The sequence below is a fragment of the Nannospalax galili genome, unplaced genomic scaffold, assembly GCF_000622305.1.
Source record: "Nannospalax galili isolate Female #2095 unplaced genomic scaffold, S.galili_v1.0 scaffold1490, whole genome shotgun sequence".
NCBI lineage: Eukaryota > Metazoa > Chordata > Mammalia > Rodentia > Spalacidae > Nannospalax > Nannospalax galili.
Genome location: NW_008327613.1, coordinates 110,532 through 124,848, shown reverse-complemented (window position 1 = coordinate 124,848; position 14,317 = coordinate 110,532). Strand labels below are relative to the sequence as shown.

General features: G+C 44.5%; 1 protein-coding gene across 3 annotated transcripts in view; it reads right to left on the bottom strand.

Annotated features, from left to right (window-relative positions):
• Nucleotides 1–1,156: 1,156 nt before the first annotated feature.
• Napb (NSF attachment protein beta) overlaps nucleotides 1,157–14,317 on the bottom strand; it is a 50,701-nt gene continuing 37,540 nt past the window's right edge. For 2 of the 3 annotated variants that reach the window (XM_008836921.2, XM_029564555.1), the window contains 4 exons: nucleotides 12,438–12,542; nucleotides 8,557–8,625; nucleotides 7,671–7,721; nucleotides 1,157–4,885 (listed from right to left, as the gene is read on the bottom strand). In XM_008836921.2, coding sequence (XP_008835143.1) covers nucleotides 4,775–4,885; nucleotides 7,671–7,721; nucleotides 8,557–8,625; nucleotides 12,438–12,542 — 336 coding nt within the window. In that variant the 3' untranslated portion in view covers nucleotides 1,157–4,774. Of the gene's footprint in view, nucleotides 4,886–4,983; nucleotides 5,149–7,670; nucleotides 7,722–8,556; nucleotides 8,626–12,437; nucleotides 12,543–14,317 lie in introns of all 3 variants that reach the window. The other variant, XR_003849837.1, reaches the window with a different exon arrangement.

Sequence of the window (14,317 nt, the reverse complement as noted above, 5' to 3'; positions counted from 1 at the left end):
AAATCTAACACCTCATCACACCAAGGAGTTCAACTTTTAGAAATCAAATGGGTGCTTGTCTACTTAACCAAACCAGAGTTTATCTGGTGGTTTGAATGAGAAACATCCCCCACAGGCTCAAGTACTTGCACACTTGGTGAATGGTCGCTAGTTGATGGTGCTGTCTGGGGAGGTCATGGAGTTGTTAGAATGCGGGGCCTTGCTGGAGGAAGCAAGTTAGTGGAGGTAGCCTTGGGAGTTCACAGCCTTGTCCCACTTGCAGCTTATTCTCTGCTTCCTGCATGTGCTTGAAGACATGAGCTCTCAGCTTTCTGTTCTGGCTACCTCCAGCCAGGTCTCCCTACCATTGTGAACTCTCCCTCTGGAACCATAAGCCAAAATAGACTCCTCAATAAGTTCCCTTGGTCATGGCAACTTGGTCACAGCAATAGAAAAATAAAATGGTATCCTTATTCTTAGTAACATTTCAGAAGGAGGAGGACTCAGGTAGATAAGACTAAGGTCACAGAGGCCTGAGGGCCACCCTCAGGACTATCTGATCTAGCAGTCTACATGGGACAGAGCCAGGCTGACTTCCTTTTGTAAGGAAACTGAGAGACACTTGAGTGACTTGCCCTGCAGTGGCCAAGAGTTTCTCAGAACTGCTAGACTGGGAAGGCCTGCTATACTGTTCATTTAAAAGTGTGGTGGATCTGCTTTAATACCTGCAATCAAAGCTTTGTGACAGGATGACTGGGCCTACAACTCCACCCCGCCTCCTCCCCAGAACTTCAGACTAAGTGGTCAAGGGCCTGTGTCCTCCAAGGGTAACTACTGCTCCTATGCAGATACCTGCAAGATTTAAAGCCCACACTGCCTTTTCAGGGGAAGAGAGCATTGGGCTTTGGGGTTCTTTGCCAGAACCAGTAAGTGACCATGGAAGTCAAAGGACTCGAGAAATGAGAACTCGCGATCAGCAGTCAGGGCACTTGGCCTGTAGCAAGAAAGAGCACCTTCTAACAGGGTTTCCTTCTAGACTTCAACCTGCAGAATCAAGTAACTGTGGTACAAGGAACCCAGCAATAGCAATGCCAGTGCTGTAAGCTTCATGGGAACAACCTCAAGGAAAGGAAGCCACTCTGACGTGTCAATTTAGTCAGGGAATCTAGTCAAATCATTACTCATAATTTCCACTTTATTTACTGTACAAGTTCACATAAAACAAACATTTCTGCTAAGGTAGATTTATTGTTACAGGGTTAGTTTTTATAATTACTCCCCTGCCTGAGAGCAATTCTGGACTTCACAGGGCAGGAAGCCTGCTGCTGGTCACAGCTCACGCCACAGCAGGCAGGTCACGGGGCATGCTGTGCTGCCAGACCCTCCAGATTCACAAGGGTTTGTATTTGGACATTGCAAGTGCACAGTACCAGGGGAACAGTAATGCACAAGGGCTGCTGCATATACTTTGGTTATGGTGACATCACCACACATGGTCACAACTGTGCAAAAATACTGGTTGAGATCATTAAATAAAAAAAGAATTCACACAAGCTATAAAAATGTTGCCACAAAAGCAAAGCTTTTCTGTAAGGAATTTTACCGACTTAACTATGAACTACCCCACACGTGCCTAAGCACAAGAACCACAACAGAAGCGATTGCTGAACTTTGTTCCTAAAATTCTAGAAATCTTGTTTAAAGATTTATTTTAGAGTGTGTCTCTGTGTGTGTGTGCGCGCGCACGTGCACGCTAGCATCAGTGCCCAAGGAGGTCAGAATAGGGTCTCAGATACCCTGGAGCTGGAGTTACATGTGGTTGTGAGTGTTGGGAACTGAACTCAGGACCCCTATTAATTACTGAGCCACTTCTGCAGCCACATATTTTAGAAATCTTGAAAGCCTAAATCCTAGGTATCTTGAGACATATGGGATATTTGAGGAAGTAAGCTTCCACACTACTGTCTGGGCATTTTCCTCATTCTTTTCTATCAGGTCTGGTCTTGACTTTTTTTAAAGACAGGTCTTGCTACTATGTAGCCCAGGCTACCCTTAAGATCATGGGCTTGGTGTCTCAGTTTCCCAAGTACTAAGACAAAATTAACCAACCACTGACCTCAGTGTTTCTTTTCTTTTTATTTATTTATTTTGGGGGGGGGACGCTGGAACTCACTATATAGCCCAGGATAGCCTCAAACTCAGAGAAATCTTTTGACCTTACCTTCCTGAGCACTGGGATTATAGGCATGAGTCACTACGCCTGGCCCATTACTACTTATTCAGTATAAGCAGATAACTGATTAAAACAGCAAAGCAATACAAGTTCACATTTCAGACAATGTCTGTTAAGGTATCATGATGTAAGGTGAACATAATTGCCCTGAAAGATACTATATGGTTTTTACTTTAAAGGGTCAGACCAGAAGACAACTGCTGGTCACACTGCACACAGGCTGGCTGGTATTCAAAAGCTCTCCCACATGAGCCGACTTAGAGCCAGAGGCCTCGAGCTAAGAACCACTTCCCACACCTCATTTCAGTGTGCCTGTGGCTTGCTGCAGAATAAAGTGAGTACAGCAAACTTACTTTTCTCTATTCATTGTTTTCATAAGAGAGTCTAGTGGAGTCAAGAAGGACAAACTGACTGCACTGCAAACTTTACCTTTGGTGCAGCCAGCTTTCATTCAGGAACTTAGAAAAAAAATGAAGAAAAAAGGAATCCTCATTAGATTCCAGGGCACATTCCCTCTACCCCCAGACATGCAGAGACTGCTGGGCTTCCTACTGTGTCACCACCATGACTGGGGCCACTGAGTCCTCAAAGAGCCTGACACAGACCTCCATCACCTACCCTCACAGAGTCTAACACAGACCTCCACCACCTGTCCTCACAGAGTCTTACACAGACCTCCATCACCTGTCCTCACAGAGCCTGACACAGACCTCCATCACCTGCCCTCACAGAGCCTGACACAGACCTCCATCACCTGCCCTCACAGAGCCTGACACAGACCTCCATCACCTGCCCTCACAGAGCCTGACACAGACCTCCATCACCTGCTCTCACAGCCTGACACAGACCTCCATCACCTGTCCTCACAGAGCCTGATGCAGACCTCCATCACCTGCCCTCCAGAGCCTGACACAGACCTCCATCACCTGCCCTCACAGAGCCTGACACAGACCTCCATCACCTGCTCTCACAGCCTGACACAGACCTCCATCACCTGTCCTCACAGAGCCTGATGCAGACCTCCATCACCTGCCCTCCAGAGCCTGACACAGACCTCCATCACCTGCCCTCACAGAGCCTGACACAGACCTCCATCACCTGCCCTCACAGAGTCTGGCACACATCTCCATCACCTGCCCTCATCAGGCTCGTTTCAACCTCACCTCCGGCTACTTTCACTCCTGACAGACCTTTCTCACCAGTCTTCAAGCTCTTCTTGCTTGGTCTCAGGCCTCGCCAGGCACTTTACTTCTACACAATAATAGCTTCCAACTCCCATCTTCCAAAGGGTCTTCCAAAGCTTCCTACCTGATGAAACAGGAGTTTCATTATCTGTCACTAACGACAGCAGAACATTGGGACTGTGAGTTATTTCTCATAACATATGTACTTCAAACACAAATTATCACAGCATTAAAAATATGCACAGGAGACTCAAGAAGCAAGACCATGTCTACAGTACAGTATCAGCATATAAGTACCAGGGAGGCTTGAACTCTTAAATCAAGACAGCACACACTTTAACAGGACAGAGTTCACACAGCTGAAATCACTCCAGCTTAGAGAAAAATCACTCTAGCTTAGAGGAAAAAACAGGGCTCCTGAGACACAAGTGAGGTTCTTGCCCAATCAGGCATAACATACTCTTCCTGTGCCATACTGATACCACTTAACCACCACACACAGCCTCAAGCTTTGGCTGGCATCCTCTGTCCAGCTCTGATCAAGACTGGCATGACCATGGTCCAGAAGACTATGAGGGGCATGTATAAATATAAAAATAAAGGAGATGTCAATTAAGACATCTTTATGCAAATAAGAAGAGAGGGATTCCCATTCCAAATAAAAATGAATTTTTTTTCTGGGAAGGGAAAAATTTCATTCCTCATCTTTTGTGTGTAAGTTAAAAAAAAAACCAACCCAAAAAACAGTAAAATTCCTCCTTGACATTCATCCCCAGAGAAACAGAAACTGGCAGCAAGCTCCTTCCTATGAAGAAAGTGATGACAGTTCTCAGTTGCTCTGTGTTTGCCATGCACACGTGAGCACACTAACAAAAAGCAAATAAACTCATCACTAGCACCATCAAAATAGTCACAAAACAAAACCAGTTTCTAATGAAGTTAACAAGTCATTCCTAATAACTACCCTAAACTAAACCATACACATGGAGGGTACATCCAGATATCAGTGCATGGGGTCTTTGCAAAGCATCTATGAAATAACTGGGCTGAGTTCCAGAGTTTAAGGAAAATAAAACATGTGGCAATATTAAACATGGGCTCTGTAAATATCAAAAGAACAGGAATGATTCAGCAGTACTCAGAAAGTTATGAGGACTCTGGTAAGCATGGCATATACTTTGGTTGTCATAACCACAACCTGAACAAAAGCCTCCCATTCTAACAGTAACACAGACATGGCAAGCTGAAACAATATATAAACCATGTGGCTTATTTATAAGAAAATTAAGTCATTAGATGAGCATCCCTTCTAGAAAGATTACTTTGCCCACAGACAAAACTAAAGAGGAACGAGCTGCGTGCCACAAAGGTCAACATTTCACTTGAGGTCTCCGTCTCCTTCTCCGTCCCCTTGGATGGACTTCTTGATACGAAGCAACATGGTGGTCAGCCACTGATCCAAGCGTGATATTGAGTCAAACTCCTTCACCTATTTAAGGAAAGGGGAACAGGAATTATGCCACGGAAATACACCGAAAACACAAATAATGATCCAGGCTATCTCAAGATGTTGCTGCAATAACCTACCAGCTTTGATTAGAATTTAGTCATTCTAATCTGTAGCTTTCTTCATCCAAAAGAGTTTCCTCTTCCTTTATCCTCTGACTACACCAATAGTGCCATGAGCCCCTGCACTGAATTCTTCTCTGTAGTGAACTTGTACATGGCAACATTTAGGAACAGTTGATATGACTGGGAAAGTAAATTCAATGGGACAGAGGGCAGTGGACACAGAATTAGGAAGGAATAAGGCAAACTAGTATTTACTGACTATGAAGCAACACAACCTAACAGGTGGGGGCAGGGGCGGAGATAGCAGAATTCCCACAATGCATTTCAGCACACTGTGAAAGAAGAAAATTACAACAGGGTGAAGTGCGTTTTCTATTTATTGTTTTGTTTTTTTAAGGCAGGATCGCCCACTAGCCCCAACTGGCCTGGAACTCACTATGTAAACCAAGCTGACCTCAATCTCACAGAAGTCCACCTGCTCCTTACCTGGGATTAAAGTGCTGGGATTAAAGACGTGTCACCACACGTGACAATGTGTAAAAATTAAAGAAGACATTCCTTCTTAAAAATGATATATTTATTATTTATTTAATATGTATGAGGTTTTTTGCCTGCATGTATGAACCCATGCGTGAAATGCCTGAAGAAGCAGATGGCACCGGATCCCCTGGAATCTGAGTTATGGAAGTTGTTAACTAGCACATGGGTGCTGGGAACCAAACTCAGGTCCTCTTCAAGAGTAGCCAATGCTCTCAACCACTGAGCCATCACTCCAGCCTCCAAGACATTTCTTTTCACTATCACTTTTAAGACTATAGCCAGAATATAGAGTCCTGGCTACTGAGAAATCTGCATGATTCTGAACATAAGATTGCAAAAGATAGGAAAACAGAAAAAAAACAAGCATGAATAAAAAGAAAAATCTACGTCACAAATATGCCAGTCTCAGTTTTTATATTTTAAATAATATTTTAAGTAATTAATACTACCGTACACTTATTCATGAATCACATCTTTCTTTCCTGTTTTTTTTTGAGGCGGGGTCTCACTATGTAGCCCTAACAGGCCTGGAACTTGCTATGTAGACTGAGGCTGGCCTCGAACTTACAGAGATTTCTTCCTCTTAAGTGCTGGGATTAAAAGCATGCGTCACCATGCCCAGCCCGACTGTTTTCAAAAGAAGTAATTAAAATTGCAAGTTAAAACTCTATATGTTACTTGCTTAAAAAAAAAAAAAAAAGATTTATAGGGGCTAGAGAGTTGGCTCAGCAGTTAAGAGCACTGGCTATTCTTGCAGAGGACCTGGATTCGATTCCCAGCTCCCACATGGTGACTGACAACCAACCACCTGTAACTCCAGTTCCAGGGGAATCCGACGCTGTTTTCTAATCTCCATGGGTACTGACTGCATGACACAGGCACACTTACATACATGCAGGCAATATACACTCATACACATAAAATAAAAGTAATAAAATATTTTTAAAAAGACATGTATTTTTAAATGGGGGCGGAATATGCACGTAAGTGAAGGGGGCCTGAGGAGGTCAGAGGGTGTCAAATCCCTTGGAGCCGTATTTAACAAATGGTTGTGAGCCACCTGATACAGGTGTTAGCAATGGAACTGAGGTCCTTTGCAAGGAGAGTACACATTCTCAACCACTGAGTCATTCCTGCAGACCCTAAGTGTCATATGCTTTTTTTTTTTTGGTCTTTTTGAGACAGGTTCTTCCTGTAGCCCCAGCTGTCCTGGAACTCACTATGTAGACCAGACTGGCCTTGAACTCACAGAGATCCGCCTGCCCCTGCCTGCTGAGTGCTAGGATTAAAGGCCTGTGCCACCACACTCTGCTGGGGTTTTTTGTTGTTGTTGTGTTATTTAATTAATTAATTAATTAGTCTTTTTTGAGACAGGGTCTCCCTGTAGCCCCAGCTGTCCTGGAACTCACTACGGAGACCAGGCTGGCCTTGAATTCACAGAGATCCACCTGCCCCTGCTTCCTGAGTGCTGGGATTAAAGGCTTGCGCCACCACGCCCGACCATATGCTTTTTAAAAAAAAAATTTATTATTTTATGTGCAGGAGTATATTGCCTGAATGTATGTGAGTGCACCTGTCTTGTGCAACGCCATGGAGGTCAGAAGAGGGCTTCGGATTCCCCTGGAACTGGAGTCAAGGACGGTTTGTAGCCGCCATGTGGGTGCTGGGAATCAAACCCGGGTCCTCTACAAGAGCAGTCAGTGCTCTTAACTGCTGAGCCATTTCTCCAGCCCCAGTGTTATATGCTTTTAAAGAAGCCTTATAGCTAAATTAGCTCTGAGTGTAAATCAAGAAACTACTGTACCGAGCCAGGTGTGGTAGTTCACACTTTTAGTCCCAGCACTGGGGAGGCAGAGGCAAGTGGATCTCTATGTGATCAAGACCAGCCTGGTCTACATGAGTTCCAGGCCAGCTTGGGCTACCCCTGTCTCAAAAAGAAAAGAAAAAAGAAACAGGACTGAATACAATTAGAATTTCTATGTTTCCAACCAACATGGCTATTGGTTAATGGAATTAATTCATGGGACAGGTAAGACATGACTTTTGGAAAATACAAGCAGAGAGAACCACATGCAAATAAATGTTCAAAATTTATACAATGAATTTATACATTCTAGAATGTAAACCTTTAAAAATGTAACACATACAAAAGCTTAACTTACTGCTTCTGTGTAAGCATCACTGTTCTGTTCTTCATGAGCTTCTAAAAGTTTCTGACAGCATTAAAAAATAAAGAAATTACTTTAACACCAAAAAGTTCCATTTCTGAATATTTCAAACACAATATTGCATTAGTATCTCATTGACTGATGTTGCCAAACATTGCAAAAAATTGGGGCTATATTAAGAATTACCTTAGTTGAGGCTTGAGCTTTGGTACTGGCATTCTGAAGCTGCCTATTTCAGAACACGGGGTTAATAATCCCAAACCTCTTGGCATCTGAACATCTACAACCCAAAACAGCAAAATACAGGACATCCTCTGTGACAGTCAAGCCACACTGTCAACTTGACTTAGAATCACTATGGAAACACACTTCCAGGGTAAGGGTGTTTTCAGAAAGGTTTGACTGAAGAAGAGATGGGTCTGAGAGGTCCTGACTGAATAAAGGAGAAAGTGAGGGGACCAGCAGCATTCCTTTGTCTCTGCTTCCTAACAGTAGGCACAACGTGGTTGGCTGCCTTCCGTTCCCAGTGCCATGCAGTCCCCACCATGACAGACTGTCCCCTCAAACCGAGTGCCGAAACAAACCTTTCCTCTGTTAAGTTACTTCTTCACAGGTATCTTGTCATAACAACAAGTACAGTAACTAATACATGCTCAGAAGATTACTGATTACAGTTATACTTATCACCAGTCCCACTTAGGCACTTCCCCTACCCCCACCCCCTTTTTAAAAAAATTTGGAGACAGGGTCTTATTATGTAGACCAGGCTGGCCTTGAGCTCACAGAGATCTGCCTGCCTCTGCCTCCCGAGGACTGGGATTAAAGGCATGTGCCATCATACCTGACCGAGGCTGTTCTCTTTAGTTGCATCAGTACTTACTTTCAATAATTTACATTCTCTGGAATCAGTAAATGCCGGAAACATTTCCTCATATTTCTCAAGAGCAAGCTAAGGAAGGAAAACAACTAGTCAATGTGAAACTTACTGAACTAAGAAAGGATTCAATTCTCTATTAATTTCCATCCCATTTAAGTGTTTAAGAAGTATGGTGTTAAACTCAACATCATGATCAACACAGGAAACCTATTCATTTTACATACTCAGTTTTAATTGTGAATAAATTTCTATACTGATTTTTTTTGAAGTTAGGCTGCTGGAAAGAAGAAACTCTAAGTAAAGTCTAATCCCTGTCAGGGATCTGTGTCTGTTAAACAGAGAGGCTCTTCCTTAACACTATCCAAATGCCAAACAGATCCATTCAGATCAACCTTGGGTGGAAAAGAACTCTGGAACAGTTTTCTCTTTGTGGCTCTTGCGACTCCAGACAGTCACACTGAGGCTGCCCAGGTCCTGTCTTGCTTCCTGTCACTTTGCTTTGTAGCTTCACCCATCTTCATTCTAACTCTACCTCTGAGGTTGTTTGTACAGAAGACAACAGGGCTTGTGAGGTGGCACAGTGGGAAAAGCCCTTTGTTGCCAAGTCTGAACCTGAATTCAGTTCCTGGATCCCACATGTTGGAAAGAGAGACCCAACTCCTGCCAAGTTGTCCTTTCTTCTACACTCATGCTGTGACATATGTGCATGCCCTCCTCCCCCACAAATGTTAAAACAGGACATTATTCTGGTTTTACTGTCCCCTCTTAGTTCCCTAATTTCTTTAAAGCCATTGAAGGAAAACTTTAAAGAGCAGAGCTTTGCAGCTGTTCAAACAGTCACACTGTGATACATGTCACAGAATTATTATTTTCTTTTCCAGAGTGGCCTTATTTTAAGTTGAGCATATGGAAAAGTTAGGGTAAAGAAACTCGAGTCTGCTGTCTCCTTAACCAGGGCTGAAAGATTTCCATACATGGTTCACACAACCACAAAGTCTCCATGGGCTAATGTGAGAAGAGTTCTGAGTGTTGGGATATAAGGAAAGAACAGTGAAAGAGTTGGGGTATGCCTGTTTTTCAAGGAGAAAGTAACGAAGATTCCCCTCCCGCTGAATGGTACCCTGGAGGCAGCTTGTCTCGCTATGTGATGTTTACCGCTATTATTTCTGTTCTGACTCTGCACATCTGCAAACAGAAGGAGCCTGGTTAAGAGTTTGAAATGGGGCTGGAGAGATGGCTCAGCAACTTTAAAGAGCAGAGCTTTGCAGCTGTTCAAACAGTCACACTGTGATACATGTCACAGAATTATTATTTTCTTTTCCAGAGTGGCCTTATTTTAAGTTGAGCATATGGAAAAGTTAGGGTAAAGAAACTCGAGTCTGCTGTCTCCTTAACCAGGGCTGAAAGATTTCCATACATGGTTCACACAACCACAAAGTCTCCATGGGCTAATGTGAGAAGAGTTCTGAGTGTTGGGATATAAGGAAAGAACAGTGAAAGAGTTGGGGTATGCCTGTTTTTCAAGGAGAAAGTAACGAAGATTCCCCTCCCGCTGAATGGTACCCTGGAGGCAGCTTGTCTCGCTATGTGATGTTTACCGCTATTATTTCTGTTCTGACTCTGCACATCTGCAAACAGAAGGAGACTGGTTAAGAGTTTGAAATGGGGCTGGAGAGATGGCTCAGCAGTTAAGAACACTGGTTGTTCTTGCAGAAGACCTGGGTTCGAATCCCACACCCACATGGCAGCTAACAACTGTTCATAACTCCAGTTCCAGGGGCTCTGACCACCTCTTCTGTCCTCCGTGGGCACTGCACGACATGGGTGCACTTATCTACATGCAGGCATAACACACACATAAAAAAATAAAATATTAAAAAAAAAAAAGAATTTGAAATGTGTTTTGCTCTGGTTTGGTGGCTCGCCTCTGTCAAGTGATCAGCATTTGTGCCAACGTCTGTGTGCCCCCAGCAGACCTGTAAGACTGGGCTAGTGTTTGTCCAGCCACTCTGGGCCACAGCCCTGGCCCTGGTGAGGCTCTCCCCAGGCTCCAGGGACTCTGTTCTGTGGCTGCCAACTTCTTCTCTTCAGTGGGTAAGGGAAGAGCTTGGACCTTCCCAAGAGACCTGAAGAACTTCCCACTCTTAGCAAGTCCAGGTAGTTGCTGGCCTCTAGACATCTATTTCACCAGGCCTGGGGCTGTGCTGGGAGGCCCTGGGATCTGCTCAGTTCCTACAAGATCTCTTCCTGAGGCTTGACCTGCTGATTCATATATATAAAGCTTTGGCGGGAGGTGGAGAAAGATGGCTGGTGGGTGAGTGATTTAACAGTTTGCCAAGGGTATTCTGAAGGGGCCATTGCTTTTCCAGGTGGCTAGAAGTGATGCTGCAGTTCTCCACAGCTTGTGTCGTATGATCCCGACCTTTGCTGGAAGCCTATGAGCTTGACTCCAGCACTTGCATCAGTCTCATGAGGAGAAGCAGTCTGCTCCTTCCAGGAAGAAATTGAGTCTATGAGACCCATCACCGCAGCAGCTTTGTGTTTTGACCGAGTGATCTGCTCTACAGTCCTCAGTGCTTTTTCTTTAGTAGCAGGGACTGGACCACAGCTGATAGTACTTTCTCAGGAGTCGGAAGTCCCTGGGAAGAGGCATGGGATTTGACAAGGGGCTGGGTGAGGCCTGTTAAATGCCTGGGTTTGGGACTGCTGATACCAGCAGCCTGTTTAGGGGTGAAAGTCTCAGGTCAGTGGGGGCTGGTGGCCCTGGGTCCATCACTCCCAAAGGTCTTTCTAGTGGCAGGGACCCGGCTGATGGTGAGGCGCTTGGGTTGGTCACCAGAGGGGCTTTGTCATATAGCAGAGATGTTGGTCATTCCATAGCAGGTGGCCTGTCTAGTGGCCTCTGGCTAGATAGCAAGGCTGGGATTTGGTCTCTGACCCTATCTAAAATGTAGGAACTAGAGTCAGTTCTCTCTGGACATCTCTCAGGTAGCAGTGGCTTCTGACAAGTCCCTGTCAGGACTTTTTGGGGGGAGTGACAGGATCTGGGTGGCATCAGTAGGTGGCTTTCTGTCAGATCTCTTGATCCCGACGACTGCTCTGCCAGGTGAGTGCTGGAACTTGGAGGCAGTGGCACTGGGGGGGGGGGTATACAATCATAGATCTCCCCTGGTTCTAGAGGGTTGGGACCACATGGGTCATGTTCAGTACAGAATTATTACTATTTGATTTGTAGCAAGGGGCAGTATGTCTGTATTCATGTGGGTGTGTGTGTAAGTATGTGAGATTGCATGTGGAGGCCAGAGGTCAACATCGAGCACCTTCTTCTATCACACTCTGCATTATGTTTCGAGATAGGGTCTCTCACTGAATCTGGAGCTTACCAGGCTAGACTGGCTAGCAGGTAAGAACACTGGCTGCTCTTTCAGAGGACCCAGGTTCAGATCCCACCATACACATAGCAGCTAACAACTGTCTGTAACTCCAGTTCCAGGGGAATCAATCCAATGCCGTTTTCTGACCTCTGCGGGCATTGCACAACACACATGCAGACAAAACATTCATACATATAAAATAAAAATAACAAATAATAAAAAATTATTTCTATGTATGAGTGTTTTGCCTGCCTGACCACAGAGGCCAGAAGACGGTGTTGCATCCCCCAGGACAGCTGTTAGCTGGCACGTGGGTGCTGGGGACTGAATCCAGGTCCTCTGAAAGAACAGCCAGTGCTCTTAAGTGCTGAGCCATCTCTCTAGCCCTGAAGTACTATTTTTAGTGTCTTGCTATCGATACCTATATGAAATGACATCAAGAATGACAACACCTATTTGTTGAGGCCTGTTCTAAAAGGCAAACTCATCAGAAAAGGAGCATGTCCTCACCTTGGCATTCAGCTCGTCCACTATGAAGTGACAGAGTGCTGCTTTGAAGAAGTAATCCTTTGCACTGTACTTCAACAAGGGATTATCCATAGTGTTTGCCCCAACCTAGGCACAGAAGGCAGAGAGCAATTCACATGTGGTAGGCAAACTAATTCACTGTTCATTCATCTGTTGTCCTAATTTAAAAACACTTATCAGTATCTTGCATCAGGGTAGCTATAGACTGTATCTTTTTAATATGAGACAGAAAATTTTACTAGATAAGAAATAAAGCACATGAGGTGACAAGATGTTGAAATGACTCAGTAGACTTCTGCTCTGAGGAAGATGGAAAAGATGTATGCTTTCCCCTATTCTTCCGATTAAGTACAAATAAAAGCTCAGGCCATTTTATGTAAAACAAACGTCTGTGGACAACAGAGGAGAGCTGAGAGATAGTAGACACTAACTAGGGACTGGAGACCAAGGAAAATCACTCTGTAGGTCTACTGGGTGTCCTTTTTCTCTTCAAATCACTGACCTGGAACTGAAGAACCAGGAACCCAGGAAATCCAAGAAGGGTCAATCAAAAGAGAGCGGGCAAAGGGAGCCTGCTCTGTCCAGTCAGGACTGGGAAAGAGCAGCATAGCAGGAGTGATGATATTTAGACAGTAACTGCTCTCCTCCAACCCAGCACCTTAGAAGCACCAGTTAAAAACCTGTCTCCCAAGCAGCATGGATCAAAATGAAATTCAGCAGGGGTGGGGACTTCCATATCACCTAACAGTAATGCTGCCCACCTCTGTCCAGGAAGAATGAACATCTCCATCAGTGGCATTAACAAAGGCCAAAGGGGAACGTGAGCTTCCATCTCCACTAATACCCACCTACCCAGTCAGAGGAGCGTCAAAGAAGGCAAGCTGAAGGGGGAGGTGTGAATCAGGTGCAGTTATTGGATACAATGTGAAAAATCACTTTTAATACCAGATCACTGGACGATCTGAAGCTTAATACAGAGATGACAGAAATGTTAGACCTACCTACAACCATTAAAAGAACTCTCAAAAAATGCTTCAAAAAACTTACAAAAACGCTTGAAACTAATGAAAAAAAAAAAAAAAACAAAAACATCAGGGCTAATTATTGTGCTCAGCAGCAGAGTGCCTGAGCAGCATACGTGAGGCTCTGGTTTAATCCCCAGAATCATGAAAGCAAAAGTACCAAAGAAAAAATAAACTTGGGACTAGAGAGATGGCTCTGTGGTTAAGAATACTTGCTGCTGCTCTTCCGGAGGACCCTAGTTCAGATCCCAGCACCCATGGGTGGCTCACAAGAGCCTGTAATTCTAGCTATAGGAGATCCAGTGCCCTCTTCTGACTTCCGTGGGCACTGTGCAACACAGGTGCACTTATACAAATGCAGGCAATAAACTTAATACACATAATTTTTTTTTTAAAAAAAAGAAAAAGATTTCAAGTCAGCTGGGGATACAGGGAGACCCTGTCTTGAAAAGACAGACAGACAGACAGAGGAGAAGGGGGGAGACTAGCTATAGGAGATCCAGTGCCCTCTTCTGACTTCCGTGGGCACTGTGCAACACAGGTGCACTTATACAAATGCAGGCAATAAACTTAATACACATAATTTTTTTTTTAAAAAAAAGAAAAAGATTTCAAGTCAGCTGGGGATACAGGGAGACCCTGTCTTGAAAAGACAGACAGACAGACAGAGGAGAAGGGGGGAGAGAAGGGAGGGAGGGAGGGAGGGAGGGAAAACAAACAAATGGAGGGGCTGGGCCATGGAGGGGCTGGGGAGATGGCCCAGTCAGGGAAACGCCCGCTGAGCAAGCAGTAGGACCTGAGTTTGATCTGCAGCTCCCACATTAAAGAAGACAAGCACAG